Source organism: Columba livia, chromosome 20 (assembly GCF_036013475.1).
Source record: "Columba livia isolate bColLiv1 breed racing homer chromosome 20, bColLiv1.pat.W.v2, whole genome shotgun sequence".
Taxonomy (NCBI): domain Eukaryota; kingdom Metazoa; phylum Chordata; class Aves; order Columbiformes; family Columbidae; genus Columba; species Columba livia.
This window is the reverse complement of record NC_088621.1, coordinates 7,259,557-7,280,569: the sequence shown is the minus strand read 5'-3', so window position 1 is coordinate 7,280,569 and position 21,013 is coordinate 7,259,557. Positions and strand designations below refer to the sequence as shown.

The window sequence follows — 21,013 nt, the reverse complement described above, 5'->3', positions numbered from 1 at the left end:
TCTGTTCCTCTGCGCATCGCCCACCTCTTCCACCCCCGAAACACACGCTTAACAGTCTGATTCATAAACAGGCTACGGGGTTTGTTATTTTATTTTACTTTTTCTTTTCCTCCTTATCCAACTCCTTTTCCTTGGTAGAAATGCTGAGGCATTAAAACCTTGCGAGCGCCTTCAAATTTGGGGAGAGGCTACACAAAATTTTCCTAATTGGACAAGAGGAAACTCAGGATTTACATCCCTGAGCCATCCTCTGAGGTTACATGTTTTCACCCCACCTTTATAAAAATACCTGTGAATAAAAAGCAACGTTCAGGAATAATTTTTGCTCTTAAAATGCTGTGGGAAGCAGGGAGGGAAGATTTCCTGGGGGAGGGGAGGCTGTGCTGGTGGGGAAGGGATTTTTGTGTGCGGCTCCTGTGTGTACCTTGGGCTTGGCCTCCCATTGCACATTGTTCTTTCATTAATATTTTTATTTCGTTGCCAGTTTTAAAGCTGGGGGTGGTGGAGCTGGTGCTGCAAAACACTGATTTAGACACATTTAGATGCACTGTGGATGCCTGGATGCTCGTTTGGGATGCGCTGCTTCCAGAAAGGGACTGGAGCGGGTCCTCCAAACCCACCATTAGGCGGAAGATACCCCCTCCCACAGGCTAATCCCCTGTCCCTGTGCTTCAGATGCTTATTTTGACCTCCCTCCTGGAGCTGAGTGTTTCTGGCCCACCTGGTGCAGCCCCTGCCATCCCCACGCAGCTTTGCCATTTTAGCAGCTTTGGTCTTTCTTTGTGTTTTAAGCCTTCTCCAATCACCAGATCAAATTTTTATCTGTTGAGTTGCATTTCTATGGTCATCTCCCTCCAGATTAAATATCTGAAAAATACTATTAATATTTTTATTGCAAACATGTTTTTTTTTTTCCCTTTTTCAAGCTTCCCCTCAAAAGCTTTTTTTTGAGTGAGAAGCATCACCCAACGCCTGGTGTTGCTCTTGCTTTCTTCCTACCAAGGAGAATTTGAATTTTTGAGAAGCGTCCAAGTCGCTGCCTTTTCACTCTACATTTGCTTTCCTGCAAAAGGGATGGGGTGGAAGCAGGAGGCTCCTGGCTACTGCTCAATCCTCCTGGCATGGGCTCCCATGGAACATCCCTGCCAGATGCCCAGCATTGCTGGTGCTGGTGTGAAGAAGGGCTGAGAGTGTCCAACTTTGGGCAGTTTAAAGCAGATGGTTGTTATTTTATGGCGACAGCCACCCTGTGCAGCACTTGAGTGCACAAAATCTCCCTTGAGAGCACATTCCCATTGCCATACTGCATCCAAACTGGTTATCCACAGGCATCAAAACCCTCACAGGGTTGCACCTGACCCCAAGGTACTTTCATTTTCGCTGTCCTGGCAAATTAGGTTGTTTGATGCTTTTTCATACATTTAAACCTCTGGAGGAGCCAGCTTTGCGTTTCTCCAAAGTGCAGCTTTGGCAGAGTTGTTTGGGATACTGATGCCCCCCAAAATGTTGTTTGTTTGGTTGGTTTTTTTAGGGTTATTCTTTGTGAGCTGTGAGGCAGATGTTGGGTGTTTGCACCCTGTGCTGCTTGCCCAGCTGGTCCAGCCCCGCTCCTGGGGAAGGGGCTCATTGCTGTGTCCAAACCAGCCACAAGATCCTTCAAAACATACTGAGCTCACCTGGTGGGTCAGGGGATGCTCCATCCCCACTAATGTCTTCAGGGCTGTTAAAAGGAACATTAGGAAGTTATGAGCTACACCTGAGCTGTACTCCCTGGGGAGCAAGGACAGTAGAAGCAGAATGGCAAACCTCTCTCAGCAGGTGAGCCTGGGTGCTGACATTGCACAAGGATGCTTCAAAACTGTTATTTAAACTACTCTTTTTTCCCCAAAAAGCCCATAAGGGCACCTGAGCAGCTCTGGCACTTCTCCCTTTCCCCTGGTTCTCACATAGCATTCATGACCTTTCATTGCATCTCAGATGGGTTGAAGGTAACAAAGGCAACCCCCCCAGTCAGTCTTTGGGCAGGAGAAACAGCTGATACTGGGGAGACTGGGAGAACTGGGAAAGGTGGGAGTGGTGGAGGAGAAGGGCTCATGGTCGCTGTCTGGGTCTCACTGCAATATTAATACCCAACAAAACTCAGAAAGCACCAACCCTGCATCCCACCTCCATTTACTATTGTGCATCTGATATATATATTTTTTTCACCAGTATTGTGACTCATGATCTTTTTTTATACCTTAGTGTTCATAGTATTGGAGGTAGAAAGTCTAACAGTAACCTATATTGAAAAAAACCCCAACAAAACCGACAGCTGTGTGGAGCTGCTGTCTGTACCAATTACCTCGCGGGAAAACAGGTAGCAGAGATCTGGGCTGCAAGTGCAGAAATGTTGAAGAACTGGAGCCAAAAAGCAATAGAGAAAATTGTGGTTACTTGAGTATTTCCATGACGTGAGCGTGTGCCGGAGGCTCCTCCGTGGGCGGTTAACCCCTGGCAGGCAGGGCTGCAGGCAGCGACAGCCGCGCGGATGGGGACGAGCAACGCTCGTCATTCCTGCCAGGATTAACGCAATTAATGCTAGTGGGTCTTTTCCAAGCCACGGCTTGGTGGGTCACTTGCTTGAGCTGAGCCAGTTGTTTCACAAAAGAAAGGTTGGATTCGAGTCCAAAGTGTTGCTTGTTTGAAGAGATTTTTAAATTAATCCTTGCCAGCAATTAACCTCGTGTCTGTAACTAGTATTTGCTGGCCTTATGTGGAAACCTCCCAGTTTTTGGGGTTTGGCTGCTCGTTATCACTCTATAAAAGCCTTTTCTCTTTCTCACCCCCAGAGGTGCCAAGTTCAAGGTCAGGCTGTGGTTTGGCAGTGACCCCATTGACCTCCCAGGACATTGGTCCCTGCCCATGGTCCAACACATCCCCAGGCATCAGGCAGCTTCAGGGCATGTGGTGGCATCTCTTTGTGACCCATGGTGGCTCAAATCTGAAATGTTGTACCTCTTTTTGAAGTCTAGACCTATAGTATCCCTAAGTGCAGGTGTCTTCACTTTGGAGATCAAAATTGTCCTGAAATTGAAATGGTCAGCAACCTGCTGGATGTGCCAACGCAGGTCCTGGCTTTGTCACCTGTGCTCTCACTTGAACCCATTTGAGATGTATAGAGAGACAGAGATAGACATTAAAAATTAGGAAATATTTGATATACTATGTAGTATAATATATAATTTTAATATATTAAACATATTACATATTATATATTTTTATATTTATATATAATTTTTTTACCACCACGCTAACATTTGCAAGTCACTGTGGGACACCTTTGGATAATGAAATATCCCTTTATGGAGGCAAAATAAACCACAGACAATAAACCGCTATTTTTTTCCTCTAGCGAGAGCTAACAGATCCAAGCCCACCTCCGGCTCTGAAGGGTGATGGCACTCGAGGACGGGTGACACCGCTCTGGTGGCCTGGCCCAGCCGTGCGACAGGGTCACCGTCACCATCGGAGGTGCGATGTTTTGGGGAGGAAATCCGCCTCTTGCTCTTGTGTGTCCCCTGTGCCCCTGGGTTCCTGTCCGCGGTATTTTTGCTTCGGGTGTTTCCTGCTATTTAGCCACGATGTGTATTTTAAACCAGCGTGCGGGGGGAGGCGGGGAAGGGATGTGACCGAATGGCCGGGTTGTGCCGGGTGCCCTTGTCCAGGGGACACGGTGCCGGGGCAGCCCCAGTGTTGGTGGGTTTTGCTCCATCCCAGTGAAACCAGGAACCACCTCCAGCGCATCCGTGTGGTCCCAAAGCCACCAGCTGTGGCCATGGCACTCCCAGGAGGTGGCTGACAAAGCTGTCCCTTGTGCTGGGACCAGCCCATGTCCTTCTGGGGAAATGGATGGTCAGAATGCCTTTTTAATTGTTTTTTTTTCTTTCCCGCCTCTCCATCTTATTGTAGAAAATACCCGGAGACTTTGTGGTGCCACCTTTGAGCAAATACAAGGGCTGTGTTTTGTGTGTTATGTATTTGCTTTATTATACACGCTTTGTTTTGTGTTTTCTTCTTCTGGTTTGGAAACAGTTTTTCTTGCATTTGTTGCTGATAAGAATCAGTTATGTTTTTGGGAGGGGTGCGTGGGTGGGGGAGATTCTCTCTTCTGCTTCCTCCGCCGTGGGGAGTGAAAGCACAGAGATCTCGAGGAGGAACTCGATTAGCTGAGCAGTGACTCTGGCCGCCGGCGATGGCCGAATCTCCCGGGATTTGCCCCGTAAAGCGCCGGCTCAGCTGGGTTTTGCTGAGCAGGCAGCGCCCGTCCCCAGGAGATGGGCAGCCGGGGTCGGGATAACCCTCCTTTTACCTGCCTGTTTGCACTTTTCTTTTTCCACTTTGCAACCTCCAAGTCAACAGAAGGTCTAAAATAAGGAAAATGTGGTGGGCGAGTGGAAAAATAAAAATAAAACGGGCCAGCTCAGCGGTGCGGGGTGGGAGAGGGGAGGCGATGGAGTTGTGTCCCTTCCGCTCTGGCCGCTGCAGAGGATTCCCTTTGGGGCATCGTGTCCTTGGTGTTTTTGCAGGTTTTTCTGGGGTTTTGCATGCTTTGGAGGTCAGGGACCTGTTGCCTGCAGGTAAATGGAAACCCTGTTGGAGGAGCAGTGGTGTTTTGATCCGCTCCCCTCCAGAGGGGAGTCCTGGGAGGAGCTGGGACAGCTCTGCGGTGCTGGCTCGGCTTGTTTGGGGGCTCCACTCAAGCCTAATTCAAATTACTCATCCCTTTCTCACCCCCTTTTTGACAGAAATGTATCTAGGTGTCTCTATATATACAAATCTATAAAAAAGATTTTATCCTTATATACAAATGTATATAGATACCTGTGTATATATATAGTATTTCATCCTTACAGATGCTCACACAGATATTATACATAGTTGGAAGGAGATTATGGAAAAAGCCTAGATGGGACTCATGTTTCCAGGGATCTCCGAGTATCTTGCTCCAGGAAGGGAACTGCTTTAACTACACAGAGATGTGTGATCCCCAGAGAGTTCATCCATGAAAAGTATTAATTGTCCAACTCGCCCCTTTTTCCCATCCAGAAGAACAGATCTTTTCTCTCCTACAGAAATTTTTCTCTTCTGATATAATCTAAACTAAGGGCAGCGTAGACTTCATTTTCCATGAAAACCCATCCAAGAGGATTGCTGAAAATAGACCGTGCTCTGAGAACAGATACCAGAAAAAGCAAGTGTGTGAGGGAGCCAGGTCAGCCGGGGCAAACAGTTCTGTGTTAAAAATTAATAATAATAATCTCGGTTTGGGTTAATTGAGTTGAAAAGCAGCTCATCAGTGCCCATGTGGGTCGGGGTTAGAGGACACACCGCCCTGCTGGTACACTGGAAGTGTTTTACCAGGCCGATTTTTATTTACCAGCAGATGGGAGATGGGTTGAGATGCCATATTCAAACTTTCAAATTTCAAAGGTTTGCTGTGGTGGAGGCATTTTCTCCAGAAATCACACAAATGGAAAAAAAACCCAAACAAATTCCAACCTCTTCCAGCCCTCTGTGCTTTTAGGATGGAGCCTGTTCTCTTTGGCCATGAGGTTGGGGTAGGGTCTCCTTCCAAAATTCAGATTTTCCTGACCCATAAATGCCCAGCCCAGCTCCTGTACGGTGGCTCAGCTACAGGTGGCAGCAGGATTGATAGAAATATCAATTGAAATATCAGCTTTTGGAGCAGAGAGAGCGAGCAGCTTCCTTATCTTGGCAGGGAAGGGGAGAAAATGCTGCTTGGATTTAAAAGTGATATCTTGTAGTTGGTTGGTTTTTGTGTGTTTGTTTGTTTGTTTTCTTTCTTAGTTGAGGCTCCTGTTTTGGGGCTCTGCTTTTGGGGGGTTTCATCTTGCAAAACCCCACATGTTGGCTCCAACAGGTGTCCCAGGTGTTGGGTCTGCACCGGTTGCAATTCAATCCAAAACCTGCCATGCGCAAGATGTCGAGCAAAAAAGTGGCCAAACAAATTAATGGCTGTTCTGTGCCACAAGTGCTGCAGAGTGGGCCCCTTTTTTGGGGAAAAAGGAGGGAGTTTTATGTTGTTTGTGTCATCTTAGCAGGGATGCTGCCAGCGGGATGCACCCAAGCGGCTTGGCTGCCACTGGGTGCGGCAACCAGGAGCCCCCCGTGCTTTCCACAGCGCTTGGCTAGTGGAATACTTTAGTTACATTTATTATTACAATTTATAATTTATTGTTATTTTTTCAATGGTTTTATTTTGCATTCCATGCCAGTGTGATATCCTCAGTGGTTGCTTACAGCCTCATCGAAGATGCTTGTCTCAGTGTCAACTCTCACCAGATTCTCCGGGTGCCAATTTTGGGGGATGCTGTTCCCCTCACTGAGCTGCAGCAGCCCTTTGCTGCAGCTGTGCAGCATCTCTCCTCCAGGAGCAAAAGCATCCTATTTTGAGAATGTGTCCTAGTCTCATTCTCTTACCTGCCTTTTCAGCCCAAATATCCTTCTTTTTTTCTTTTTCTATTTTTTTAGGAGAAAACCCTTAAAACCAGTTCCACCTTGCTGTTCCCCAAGTCTTGCAGAATCCAGCTGAAAGGCACAGCCCGATTTTTGGTGCTGAAATTCCTCCCCTGGGGCATTTGAAGCCTCCCGGTGCCTGGCAAGGATGGGAGGGCATTGCTGGTGCTGCTGGCACCGCCACCTCTGTGTGTTCGGTTTCCTAAACTCTTCCCCAGCGCTGCCAGGAAAATGTTATTAAAGTTTCTGTCGCCGGGTGCTGGACTTGCTGCGAGTGGCCTATTTGCGGTGATGTGTTGTGGCCCATTGTGCTCAGAGGGGTTATGAATTTGCTGTAGCATTTTATCCTGGTCTGGCTGGTGCTTTTCTGCTGCTGTGCTGGGTTACGAGGGTTTTGGTTCCAGGTGGCATCTGGACATCTCATTTGTGATGCGGGGAGCAGCCAAGAGCTGAGCAGAGCCCAGAAAGGGTGAAAAAATATTTCTAGGCAAAAATCCCCAGTTTACTTAATGCTTACCACTTATCAATGGGAAATGAGCTGAAAAAATGGCTTTAGTGCAATAAAGGAGGAAATAAAACGGTATCTGTAGGGTGCAAGTAGAGGATGTACTGAAATTGCAGCCTGCCCCGTGGTTGGGTTTGTGGCAGTTCTGGCCAAAGGTTCCCAAATGTGGCAGAGTTGCTCTCTTGCCTTTCCCTGAGGTTACAGAAAGAGTCAGCTTGAAGCAGAAATAAGGAGAAGCTAAAAAACCCCAACACAACCCCCAAACTGAAAAAAATCAACCACCCAAGCTTAATCTTTATTTTGCTCAAGCTCCTGTAGTGGGTTTATTTTTTTTTTTTTCTTCCTTTTTCCAAAACCCGTTACTATTTAAACGCAGATTTTTAGCTTTTCCACCCGGGAGCCGGAGTTGGAAATTCTTTCCACTGCGTTGGTGCAGGAGGGAACAAACCGCTGCTTTTAGTTTGCTCAAATAATCCATCCCAGGCTGAGCCGCGTGTTTCCTCCGTCCCGCTCCCTCCCACTCCCAAAACGATCCCGGGACCTGCTGCGGTACCAACGTGGACAGGGAAATGGGGGCACAAGGCCACCGCTCGCAGCCCCATTTCCCCAGGGTTTTTCCCCTGAATTGCCCCAAGACTTTATTCTTGTAAATGCCACGTGGGCACTGGACTTGCTGGGCACCCTTGCACCGTGGCAAGGGGGAGCTTGTGCCATCCAGTGTTTTGGGGATGAACCATTTCCAAGAATAAAGAAAGTTTGGGGTGGGCTGGGCAAAGTTTTCCTTATTTATTTCAGGCAGCGCCTTGGGCCATCGGTCTGATGCAATGCTCCCACCTTCATCCCCATTTCTCTCTGCCTGGACAGTGGGACGAGGTGGTGGTGGCTTCTCCTTTAGTTTGGGGACGTGCTGATTTTCTGGGGAAAAAGAGATGCCGTGGGGCTGGATTTTAGTGGTGCTTTGCTGCTGTTGAGGGGCACGTCCAGGATAACTGCGTTTCCTATTCTTTGACCTGCGGAGATGAGCTTGGCTGGCCAGAAAAGGAGCAAACAAGCCTTTCAACTTCTCCCTTCTGACCCCAGTGGTGGGGCTGTGGGTGCCCAAGGTACCTATTGTCCCCTGGGACCCTGTCATCATCCTGGAGGGACTGATGGTGCTGGGCTGGGTTCAATGCTGGTGGGTTTGGAAGATCAGCGTGAGGGCAGGTCCAGAGCTCTGTCTGCCATGGGAAGCCTTGTGACCCAAGCCAGAAACTTTTTGGGCTGATGTTATTGCAAGTCATTCCCAGCATCCTGGTGCCAGCCAGAAAATCAGTGGGATCATTTAATCCTAAAGCATCACCTGTGAAATAATAAGGACATTTCTGCTCCTTCAACCTCTGCTAACCATCCTCACGAGCTGCCCCAGGCTGCTGCCATCCCCAGCACTTCCTCTGGCCCCAAATTTGCTTATTTTTGGGGCTGTGGATCCCCCAGCCAGGAGGAACACTGGGCTTTTGCAAAGCCCAAGCAGGCTGTGTGCTGAGGAGTTACCGGAACAGCAAACCACCAGCGTTTGCCATGGGAGGGGGGGTTGTATCTCGTTCCTTTTATCTTCCCGCTGCCTTTTGGAGCAGCCCGCCAGCGAGCGGCTGACGTGATCAGACGGCGTAACCAAAACTCGCTCGGTTCGCAGGAAAAAGCAGCTGCGAGGCAGTAAGCAAATGAGGTGCTGGGGGCCAGAGGTGCTGTCCCCACCTGCTGAACACCCAGGGCCACCACTGCCTTTACTGGGGAGGGCAGGACACAGGAGGAAAATCACTGGTGGCTTGGAGGCCAGCTCCTTGGGGGGTGATGGAGGACACGGGGAAGCGCTGGATACTCTGGGAGCGGCTCGTGGTATAAAGCAGGGGTTGGCACAAGGGTCCCTGGGCAGGTACAGAGTGACACCTCGGCCAAAGCCTGGCTTGTTCTGCAGAAGCTGAAGCAACCTTGGAAAGTCCCTTTACCTGCACCCTCAAGGTCCTGCTCTTCGAGTGCAGCTGTATCGTGTCCTGGTGTGTGGTGGGAGCCTCACTGGGACGTGAGCTGCAGGACGGTCCCCAGGGATGTCACACCACCCAGGAACCTCAGGCGTGAAGCAAAGCTGTACACCGACGAGGCATTTAATTAACTGCGCTTTGCCCTTTGTGAACACTGGGTAGCATTAGCACCGTTAGCCTTTGAGTGTTTGTCATCCCAGATAATGCTAAAACACCTGGGATTAGTTTGCAAACGCTGTTTTTTTTTTCCATGCTTCTGCAGCTCAAGCGCAGCCTTGCGAGGTGATGAGCAGCTTCACACCTCCATCCCCCGGCAGGATTTACACTGAGCAGGTGATGGGCTGCTCCAGCTTCCAACCAACAAGGCTTTCCCAGTTGTGCAAGCCGTCAGTTTTGCGGAGCCGGGAATGCGCGGCGGTGCCGGCTGTCACCACGGTGATGGAGAGCAGACATCCCTCGGGATGGGATCCATCCAGCGCAGCCGGCCCTGGGAAAGGCAGCCAGTTAAAATAACAATTTATTCTGCCTGGTGTCTTGCGGGACAGTGGATGGATCCCAGAGCAGCTCTGCTTGGGTTCCTGCTTTATATCATGGGACGGGGTCTGCTGTCCCAGCTGGGGATATTTTAGGGTTTTTCTTACTCTTTTCACTGCTTTCTTGAGCCCTTTTTCCTGCCTGTTGGCAGGGCCCAAGAGTCGGATGCATCCCTTGTTTTACGCATCCATTTCCCCTTCCCTGCCTATGGAAAAAGAAATTAAAGGTGGAGAGGGGAAAAAAAACAAACAACAATAAAATGAATTTACAACGTAGAAATACAGCAGTGATTTGGAGCAGAGAGCTGGGCCCAGGTGTGATGCTCACTGTTATCCCCAACATTGAGCACTGTCCTGTTACTCTTCCTGCATCACTTGGCGGCAGGAGTGTTTCCCATAAGGGAAATCTGGTTTTTATCCTAGCAAAGCTTCTGAAATGGTAGGGAAAATGGTATTTCAATGTTTGCTTTGCAAGTTGTTTGCTGTTGTGGGTCGCACACCAGGTCTGAGCATGCACCGGGGTTTGCTTTGCCATGCACTGGCAAAGAAAACGTTGCCTTGTGCCTCAGTTTCCCTAAAAGCCAAGCGAGATGTGATACCCAAATGCACAATGAGATGCTGCCTGCTGTAGGGCTGTGCAGCTCCAGGGATTTTTTCGATCCTGTTACAGCAGGAGAAACTCCAACATTTCCTTAAAGTGACCCCAGTGCCACCCTGTTGCCTTTTATTTATTTTCTTTGGCCCGGAAAGCGGGGCAGGGTCTCCGGGGGGGCACAAAGGCTGTGGCAGAGCCCCGGGGCGGCCGCCTGCACCCGCAATGCCTCACTCTTGGGTGGCACCCGTGTTTATTTACCTTTTCATCACCTGATTACCCTGCCCTGCCATGTTGCAGGCGCCAGCCCGCGGGGCTGCCAGCCCTGTTTGAGTTGGCAGGAGCTGGAGATTAAACCTCCAGCTAAAATAGTCCGATGCCAGCACTGCGTCTCCCCAGGGTGTGTTGCATCCCTAAGGGGATGCCAGCTCTAAGGAGCATCTCGTATTGATGTTTTGTGGTCGATAACACAGAGGAGAGCGTGCTCTGCTGCTGGTGGGAATGGTCCTGTCACCTACAGGTGTTGCCACCAGCATCTGTCACCCTCTGCTTTCTTGACTCTGCTCTCCAAAGCCGTGATGCAGAGGAGCAGAAGAGAAACTGCAAATACGCACCCGCAAGCTGCAGGCCCCACACCCGGACTGCTCAGTGTGGGAAGCTGAAAATTGATGGTGCGAGTGGGTGGCTGTGTTTTGGGGTCCTCTGAGCAATCTTCATCACTTTCTACCTTTGGTGGGGTTATTGCTTTTGTCTCCTGGCTGTACTGGGGAGCTTGGGCACTGAGCAGGATCTCTGTGCTGAGCTCTGAGCCACTGAACAAAGAAAGGGGCTATTGAGGTGCGGCCAGGAGTTTCCATTCCAGCCTGTCTGTGCTTGCCATGCTGTCCCCAGGAGGCCGCAGATTTGGGATTTAGCTGGGTCCCTGCCTGTGGCAGGTTTCCTGGCCCGATGGGACACGCGGAGCGGTGCCAGCTCTGCCACCCTGCCCAGTGCCATGGGGCTGCCTCATGTAAAACTTGGGTTTTGGCAAGTGGCAAACCCTCATATTTCCTGTGAGACATTAGCAGTGAGATGGGGAGGCATCAATCCCAAACATTCCTGTTTTCTGGTGGGTTTTGAGTGATTCAGATCCAAAAATGTGACCTTCTCCATGTATTTGGTGCAAAATGGGTGCTGAGCTGCCATATAAAGGGTGCTGAGAGAAGTTGCTGGTGCAGGGGAAGTGCCTGGTTCTCAGTATACTCAAAATTGGGGTTTTTTTGGGAGGTGCTTGCAGCAGCACTGCTAATGTTTGGGGTTTGGTGACAGCAATGGCAGCATCGCTCTGCCACCGGCAGTATTTCAGCTGCCGGCCCCACTGCACGTGTTTCCTCCCGAGCTCGCAGAAACCTGTTTTCGTGCTTTAATCGAGAGCTCATGCAAAGTCCTCACTCTGCAAAGCCGCGGCTGTTCATGCAAACGCCGCGCGGGAGAAGCACCGAGAGGACCACGGCGTTTCGGGTGGGTGCGTGGGGTGGAAAGTCACCCCTGGGAGCCCCAGCCGTGTCCCTCGGGGCTCCCCGCCTGTCCCCAGCCCTGTCCCCTCGCACGTTCGCACCCTTAAAATGGTGCTGGGATGGAAATAGCAGCAGCAGATCTCTACTACTTTTAATTTTGGTGGCTCTCTGGGCCGGGGAGAGGAAGCCGGGGGTGGAGAGGAGCTGGCTGCAAAAGGGAGAAAAGCCACTTTTCTTCTGACATACTCTGCAGAGTGATTCAAAATGTTGAAGCTTCTCCAAGAATATATATATTTTTTTATTATAAGAATAATTATAAGCGTTACGTGCTGGTCTGTCTGTTCCTCATGACGGCAGGAGTATCCTTATCTAGGAGGGATGTGGGCTTAAAAAACCTCATAGTAATTCCCTCTGTGAGCACTGAGGAGCTTGTGCAGTTTGAAGCGTAAAGACATTCAGGCTTAATGTTTTCACTGGTTTGTTCAGTTAAGGTGTGCTTAGTTTTGGCTTTTTTTTCCCCTTATTTCTCTGAATGGCAATAGCCGATGGAAAACAGCCAAGCAGGTTTTGCCTTCTGCTGCTGCTCAGGGCTCCGTGCTGGGGGTTCTCGGATGGGGCATCAGGCATGTCTGCCTTGGGCAATTCCTCTTGAACTTCAGCCAGTTCCTTATTTCCTCCCAGAAACGCAAGGAATTGGAGGAACATCTTGTTTTATTATCACCCCATGTGTCACAGAAATAGGCAGCAGACAGTGGAGGCTTTAGGGTGGCTCTTTGGGACGTTTCTGCCTGAATTTTTTCCCACTGGGAGGTTTGGGGTTGGGATTTTCTGTCCATCCTCTCACAGCCCAGAGCACCAAATGATGGAAGCAGCGGGTACCATGTGGCCATGTCACCTCAGTGCTGGCGCTTGCTGTCCCTTGCAGTGCTGTGTGATACCTCAGAGCCCCCAGCACAGCCCTCCTGAGGAACTGCTGGTGCATGGCTCTGGCTTGGGTTCTTCCATCTCCAGCGAGCTCTGCTGTGCTCAGCAAATCCTGGGTTTCCTTTTCCATCAGTCAGCGGTAATGTCCACATTTGCTTGGGCATCTGGTGAGGGTTTTGGTCCAGCTGCCAGCTCCCCTGGGTGCTGCTCAAGGATTGCTCAAGGATTCACCCAGCACGCAGGAACAATGGGTGCAAACAGAGACACCCACCTGTGCCAGCACCCATCAGCAGCTAAAATTGGATTGGGGGTGTCCTGAGCCCTCCCTGGGTGCAGGACCCTCCAGTTCTCAGCCAAACCTTGCCCGTGGCAGGGCCAGCACATCAGTTAGTGCCTGGGTGAGGAGGCAGGAGTGATGCCCTTGGTGGTACCAAGGTTTGTGCCCTGCCCAGCAGCCGTGGGAGCATTTGGTACATACGGCATGTGAAGGTAATGACCATCCTGATGGGACGTGCAACTCTTCGGGAGACCGTGGCAGGTGTTCGGGAGCCCTTGGGGTTTTCTCAGGTTGTGCAGATGATGGAGTTCAGGTTTGGCTGGGAGCAGTGTGGATATAGGCTCTGTGCCCACCTGGGTGGATTTGGGAGCATGGCTTGGACCATCAGCTTTTGGGTTTTTTTCCTAGAGCATTGCAGGCTGAAAAGTACAACTGAGTAATAGGAAATATGGTCTGAAAGTTACAGTCCCCTGCAGGTCTGTGTTGGGTTTCTGACAGGGCACTTTATGGGATGGTTGGACCTTTGTGTCCTGGATTTGGAGCGGGCAGCTCGTGAGGATGCTCAGCTCTTCAGAGGGTGAGTATTTTTTAGGCAGGGTAAGCACAGGAATAAATGCTGCTGGAGCTGCTTGCAGCAGGGAAATGATGTTTCCCTGGTGTGAGGAGCATCCAGTGGTGCTTACTTGGTGTCAGACTGTGAAATTTGAGGACAAGCTGTCTTGATGCAGGAATATGTGCAGAACAAGTTGCATTTTGGGGTACTGAATGGACTGCTAGGGTCTAAGGGAAGGGATTGCTAGTCTGGGCCCAAATCACTAATTAATCTTTTTATTTTTATATTTTTTTGCTTTGTTACACTTGCTGGGCTGCCAATGGAAATGCACAGAGCTCCCTGCAGAAGAAGGTAAGTCTTGGGCCAGAGGCGATGGTGGGTGCGCGCCTTGGGTCAGGGTGGGGAGTGCTGGGGCTGAGGCTGCCAAAGGACAGGGGAGTCTTTGGGGTCTTTTAGTCTTGGTTTTAATCCCAGAAAGAGCTGGACTGACAGCAGAGCTTTCCTCTGGTGCTAAGGCTACCAGCTGTGAATAGAAACACAGAGGATTTGGTTTCTGTAGGTAAAAACAGACGTAGTAAAAGCAGGCCAATGCCACAAATGAAAGTGATTATTATTAGAGAGAAAACTCCCTGTTGCAGCACTGAGTGCCCCAGCAGGTGCTGTTGGGCACCAGAGCAGCTCTGCTGCAAGCGGGGGAAGGGGTTTTGTTGGTCTTAATGGTCTAAATCACCTGTCTTCTGGGGTTTTTTTAAGCACTAACTGTGCTTGGCTTTGTGTTTTCCTACCAGGAAAGTCCCTCTGGGAGTTGGTGCTGGAGCAGTTTGAAGATCTCCTCGTCCGCATCCTTTTGATGGCAGCTTTCCTGTCGTTTGTAAGTACCGCAGGCTCGGTTTGGGGAGAGCATCCTGCGTGGGCAGGATCAGCAAGGGGGAAGTGAGGCAGCGGTGATGGGGAGCACCGTGCTACCCCCCAGAGCCATCCTCCCCATTTTCTGGGATTAAAACAAAGATTAAAAGAACCCAAAGACTCCCTTTTTGGTCCTCCTTCTAAAAATGTTGGCACTCATTGTTTCAGCCACATTGTGGTGCTGCTTTTCTCTTGCCTACCAGATCCTGGCATGGTTTGAAGAAGAAGAGGAGACCACGACAGCGTTTGTGGAGCCCATTGTCATTATCATGATCCTGATCGCCAATGCTGTGGTAGGCGTGTGGCAGGTAGGTCACAGTTCCCCTCGCCAGCCCTGAATGTCTCTACATGGCTGAGATACTTCATTTGAAGGTCTGGTTGCTTCTTGCAGTTGGAAACTCATTTTTCAAAGGTTCAATTTTCCTGTTGGCCGTGTTGGCTCATGGAGATGACCAGTCCTTGGCCACCTCCTGGCTCATTCCTTTGTCAACTTCTGCAGTTTGGAGTTTAGGATCTTGCACTTATTTGCCATCCAGGCAAACGCTACTTGTCTCCTGGCTGTGGCCAAATGTGTTTTCCAGGAGAAGCTTTTTGCCTCATCCACCAGAAAGCCATGGTGGCCGCTGCCCCTCGCCTTGCTGCATCCCGCCTGGAGGATGAGCAAATGCTTCAGCCAACAATGCTCCTCTTTTATACATTCAATTTAAGGCCATTTATTTATCTATCCATAGCTTGATCTTAGGTGAGGTTGCTGAATGATGAAAAGTACATCTGGGTGGGAGGTGCTGCTTCCCAAACCGAGAATGAGAAAATCAAGCCAAAGGACCGTTTCGGAGCAGCTGAAGAAGATGCGGCACTTGCCTCATCCACGGCGCAAATGGACACCAAAGTCAGGGCTGGAATTTGGGTGCTCCCATCTTTGCAGCGGGTGGGGAAGGAGCCGACTGGCACGAGCAACCCCAGCACCAGCAGCTCTGCCTTTCCTCTGCTTGCAGGAGAGAAATGCCGAGAGCGCCATCGAAGCCTTGAAGGAGTACGAGCCCGAGATGGGGAAGGTGATCCGCGCTGACCGCAGTGGGGTGCAGCGGATCCGCGCCCGAGACATCGTCCCTGGGGACATCGTGGAGGTGGCAGGTAGGGTAGCACCACCCCAGGGCACGGGGTAGGGAGGTGCTGCTGGCCAAGGGGCTTCAGTGACGGGTGCCCTGTGGTCCTGGTGGTGGGCAGGTGGCACCCAGGTATGTCTCCTCCAAGACACAGCCACTGAGTCACCTCAGTTTTGCACACCTGAGACACCAGTTTCTCGTGGCAAAACCAGAGAGGCGAAATGATCTGCGCCAAAGCTGGGGCTCGTCAGCAAGTGGAGGCTTTACCCCAAGTGTAGGATGGTAGAGAACAGGAGGAAAGAAAAAAAAGTTTATATTTCTGGCACAGGTTTTGTGTCTTTTGAGGGTTTCCCCGTTTTCTGGAAGAGCGTTTAATTTTCCACCAAGATTCCCTGTCTCTGGAAGCAGCTCTTGCCTGTGCATCCCTGGACCAGGGAGGAGAAGGGCTGGTGCTGGGTGTCACCGACAGTGCCAGACAAGTACTGCCACCAGCTCAGGGGGTTCAATGCCACAGGCCTTTTATGTTCAGGAAAGGATGTGGGGGGTCTGCTGCCTGCCCCACCAGAGTTAAAGAGGATACATTTCATTTATCCCGTTTTGTTTGTTCGTTAAACAATGCTGTAAACCCCCAGAGCCGCAAAACCGATCCTTTCCTTTCCTCCTCGTGGCCCTGCTAGTGGAAACACGCTGCAATCCCTCCGGACCCCAGCCAGCTCGCTGTTATTTATGTCTTCCAGTTGGGCTTCAGCTGGAAGACGAACAGAAAAATAATGCAGGGAGGATCAAGCGGAGGAGTGTGGCCAGGTCCTCAGCTGGGCAAGCTGGCAGTGCTCCCAAGCCATCTCCAGCAATGCACTCCAGCTGCTGACCTGGCCTTTAATTAAATTAATTAATTATCAATTAATTAAATTCTGGCACCTTTCCCCAAATCAGGCGTTTACTGCTTGCCCATCAGTGGCTGAATATTACTTTTTAATGGCACAATCAGCATCATGTCTGGGAGGGAAAGAGCTGAGTTTTCCTCTGGAGGGATTTGCAAATTAGTGGCAAGTTAATTAGCAAAGTGTGGGTTTAGGAGGTTATAAGCGAGTAGTGAGGATGTTGTCAGGCTGCCTGATAGAAAAGTGGACCAGGAGCAATAAATTTGAACATGCAGAGGACATTCAGGTGATGTCCCAGGAACAGCGCGGGCAGGAGGGACAGGCTGCTGTTTGCATGTGCAAATGCAATAAATTTGGCAGCAGGGAGCAGAAAATCTGCTACACTGAGACAACGGGAATGATGGTTGTAAGTTGGCAGCCTTTTAAATTCTGCTGAGTTTTGCCCTTTTGTAACAAGGTGATGGAGGCAAGTCCTTGTGCGGGCAGCGTTGTCCCCATTTTCCTCGGCTTTCAGCACAGGGCAGACTTGCAGTGCTGGGGTGATTGATGTGTGTTTAATATCTGGCTAAGGGCAGCTGCTGGGTCCGTACATCTGCCCTGCACCGTGCGAGTCTCTGGGGATGCCATCGCGTGTCTGCCCTTGGGTCGATGCCACCCATGTGGCACCAGGGCTTGGTGCTGTCTCCAGATGCTGGCACCAGATTTTTCCTCTGCAGGTTGAGCTGATGTTTGCAAACTTTTCTCACTTTTCCCAGGGCAAGAAGAGTTGCTCTTTGCTCCTTTCCAGGTGCTCTGTCTCCCTCGAGCAGCTGCAAAGTCCAAGGGAAACATTTGAGGGGGTTTGTGAGTCTTTGTGCTTGGTACCCCCCAGCTCAACCCCACAAAAGCGGGTGCGATGGGGAGTGGAGCAGCTCTGGCCATCCGGCAGATGTTGCATCCCGCATCCAAGAACATCTGCAGCTGGAATAAACGGCTGGGCAGTGGAGCGGTGCCAGCTCCCCGTCCCACTGTGTTCGGGGGGGTTTACGAGCCCTGGGAGGAAGCGTTCGTTAAAGTCTGGAATTGGAGACGATGGTTAACAGCCAAGCCGGCCGTGTTGTGTAACGTGATGTGCGGCGCTGGGAGCCAGGGCTCGCTCTGCCTCAGTGTTTCCGAAGTGCCGGCGCGCGGTTGCGTCCAGGCGATAAGGGAGCAGGAGGAAGAGCCGCTCCTTGCCAAGGAGCTGGGAGGAGGAAATCCAGCAGGAAAAACAGCTTTAAATGGGGTTTTTAAGGACGTGCATACACGTCGGTGGGCAGTGGCCCATGGCTGTCAGTCAGTGGGGCTGCTTTCACCCATAACCATCACACTGTTGCAGAAGACCCATGGATGGCTGTTTGTCTCGGCCATGAAAGGTCTTTCAGTGTCAACAGTGTCCAGTCAGCCCATGGGAGAGGGTGGAGGGCGCTTGGCACAGCACGAGTAACCCCTCCACCTCTGTGCTGCTGCCCGCTCTCTGGGCTGGCTGCTTTTGTGCAAGATAATTCCCTAAAATTAGAAATTTTTCAAGGTCCCATCACTGGACTGCCCAATTTCAACTGACAGTGCCTCTTCCCAGCTTTCTTTTTTTGCCACTTAGATTTTACAAAATAAGTTTTAAATGCGGTAAGGAGGTGTCCCAGGACAGGACCCAGGTTTACCACGAGCTGTACTCCTCGTTGCAGCTGGCTGGGTGCTGCCGTGCACCTGTGCCATAGAATCACAGAATCATTTCAGTAGAAGAGACCGTCAGGATTATTGAGTCCAACCATAACCTAACCTAACTCTAGCAATAAACCATGTTCCTAAGAACCTTGTCTAAACACCATTTAAACACCTCCAGGGATGGTGACTCCACCACTGCCCTGGACAGTGTGCAGGGACACAGTGATTCACGGAGCTCAGCAAAAGCCAGGCCCTGCCCTGGAGACAGGAGAAATAGCAAATGATGGGGGACAATAGGAACCGATGTGCAAAGTGTTGGCCTCAAGCCTTTGGGCTTTGCTGGCACTTTTGGGGTTTGCCGCCCCCCTGCCCTGGGTGGTGGGTGCTGCTGGTCCCACCTGACTGAGCTGCTCTGCTCTTGTCCTTGTAGTTGGTGACAAGGTGCCGGCGGACATTCGGATCATTGAAATCCGGTCCACAACCCTGCGGGTTGATCAGTCCATCCTCACAGGTGCGTGCAGGTGCAATGGGGCAGAGGTGGCTGCTGAAGGCAGAGCTTTCCCTCTGCCATTCACCCTGAGACAAATTTTGGGGGTGACACTGGGCTAAGCGCTTTGCTGGGGTGGGAAATGGGTGGGAGAATGAGACTGAAGTGCTGGGGAGGTCCTAGCATCACCTAGAAGACGTAATATAGGCAAGATGGATGTGCCCGGTGTTTGGGCATCCCTCCTGTAAAACACAAGCTGTCCCGTGTGACACGTGGGGTTTCACGAGGGGCCGCTCGGTCCCTTCCCACGCTCCCGTCATGCAGCGTTGCCTGATTATCGCTGGTGCATGAGGCACCACAACTTCAGGGAGAGGTGACAATATTTGGGGCTTTTTTAAAAAGCACTGGAAAAGCCGTTAAAGCTAACGATCTATGATATTTCAGAAATTCTCTCTCTGCTAACGGGGAAGGCTGGTGAATGATCAGATGACAAAAAAGTCTTCCAGTATTTAATCTCTCTTGTGTGATTTTTGTAAGGCATTGAGTTAGGAGATGGCAGCAGGGCAGGAAAAGCAATCAGAATAAAAAAATGTTAAAAACACAGGGAAAGAAGCCATCTCCTTCCAAAGTGGCTTTGCATTAACTTAGTTCTCCAAGAGTAAAAGGAGATGCAACAAAAGGGCAAATCTGCAAAGACCAACTTATAAACCTTCAGCAGAAGGGCTTTGGGCGCCTTTTTCTGTTGTGCTGCCCTACAAACCCTGTCTGACTGTGCAAACCAGTGGCTCCCTGGCACAGGGGTTTGGCCCCATCCCATATGTCTATGGGAGCTCATGGCCACTCGTGATCTGCACGGGTAACTTTTCTACAGCCCTCATCTTCAGAGCACCTTCGCCCAGCTCTGACATCCTTGTGATGGATGTTTTGATGGTTTGGTGGCAATGTGTTGCTTTAAAAAGCTGCAGGGTTGTGATGCAGGCTCGTGACAGCGTTGAAGGGAGGCTGGAGAGGAAACACAGGTGGTTCATTGACCTCCCTTGTCTCGGCAGGGGAGTCCGTGTCGGTGATCAAACATGCTGACCCCATCCCCGACCCCCGGGCTGTCAACCAGGACAAGAAGAACATGCTTTTCTCTGTAAGTCCCTTACACCTGTCCCCACCTCTCCTCTGGTTTTGCAAAGAACCACCATTGAAGGGATCAATGGACACAGAAGGTCTCTGAGCAGTGAAAGAGAGTACATGCTTGAGAAAGACCTGAATCCATAAAAAGAGCCCCAAGTCCATAAAAATGAAGACCTGCTTCCATGGGATTTTATTTGGGCTTTGGCACATGGTGCCCTTGAATACCTTGGGCGATCTCAGTGGGTTTTCCATCACGTAGGTTTGTGACTGAGCCTGGGGTTTTGGTTCCTTCATTGCTCATGCTCCTCTTGGACAGAAGCCAAGTCCTTGAGGGCCGAGAAAGCTCTCAGGAGGGGTCTCTTGCTTCTTCAGGGTGGGTTTATATAAAATCCCAGGATGTCTCATTTTCCCCTTAACCAAGATCTCACATTCTGCTTTCACAACAAACAACCCATTTCCCTGCTCAGACCAAGAGGTTTCATGTCCACACACCTACCTTGGCCCTTTTCTTCCCTTCCAGGGCACCAACATCGCAGCTGGGAAGGCCGTAGGGGTCGTCATTGCAACAGGGGTCTACACTGAGATCGGGAAGATCCGAAACCAGATGGTGGAGACCGAGCCCGAGAAGACCCCCTTGCAGCAGAAGCTAGACGAGTTCAGCCAGCAGCTCTCCAAAGTCATCTTCCTGGTGTGCATTGCTGTCTGGGTCATCAACGTCAGCCACTTCAGCGACCCCGTCCACGGGGGCTCCTGGTTTCGGGGGGCCATCTACTATTTCAAGATTTCAGTAGCGCTGGCGGTGGCCGCCATTCCCGAGGGCCTCCCGGCCGTCATCACCACCTGTCTGGCGCTAGGCACGCGCCGCATGGCCAAGAAGAACGCCATCGTCCGGAGCCTGCCCTCGGTGGAGACCCTGGGCTGCACCTCCGTCATCTGCTCTGACAAGACCGGCACCCTCACCACCAACCAGATGTCCGTGTGCCGGGTGAGTGCCGGGGTGTTTTGTATTTTGAGGTGTTACAGGGGATGCTCTGTAACCCCCTGTGCACCCTCAACCTCTCCATCCCCATCTTGGGTTGATGGGCTTTGCTGTCCTCACCAGAGCTGTTGCACATTAGGAATTTGAAGCTGAGCATGGAAGATGGTTTGTTGGAAGCTCTGAGCTTCCTCTCTGCCTGACTCTGTAAAGTTTGTGGCTTTTCTTGGCATGGTTGTAATTAGAAAACTCGCTTTCATGAGCAAACTAGTTTGGAGGTGCTGGGGTGCAAATTTATTTCAGGGCTCCCTCTCCAGAGGGTGTTTCTTCCTGCTGGGATGTGGCAGAGACAGAGCTCCTGGAGACACCAATGCAATCAGCCTCCTCTGCTCTCTTGCCCATTTTCCCCTTGTTTTTAACCAAACCTGTGAGAAG

The 21,013-nt window shown here is 50.8% G+C and overlaps 1 protein-coding gene across 4 annotated transcripts in view; it reads left to right on the top strand.

The window, feature by feature from the left end:
* ATP2A3 (ATPase sarcoplasmic/endoplasmic reticulum Ca2+ transporting 3) overlaps window positions 1-21,013 on the top strand; it is a 48,468-nt gene that overhangs the window by 4,210 nt on the left and 23,245 nt on the right. For all 4 annotated transcript variants that reach the window (XM_065037147.1, XM_065037149.1, XM_065037146.1 and 1 more), the window contains exons 2-8: window positions 13,751-13,768; window positions 14,206-14,288; window positions 14,527-14,631; window positions 15,319-15,457; window positions 18,424-18,504; window positions 19,530-19,615; window positions 20,123-20,587. In XM_065037147.1, coding sequence (XP_064893219.1) covers window positions 13,751-13,768; window positions 14,206-14,288; window positions 14,527-14,631; window positions 15,319-15,457; window positions 18,424-18,504; window positions 19,530-19,615; window positions 20,123-20,587 — 977 coding nt within the window. The remainder of the gene's footprint in view (window positions 1-13,750; window positions 13,769-14,205; window positions 14,289-14,526; window positions 14,632-15,318; window positions 15,458-18,423; window positions 18,505-19,529; window positions 19,616-20,122; window positions 20,588-21,013) is intronic.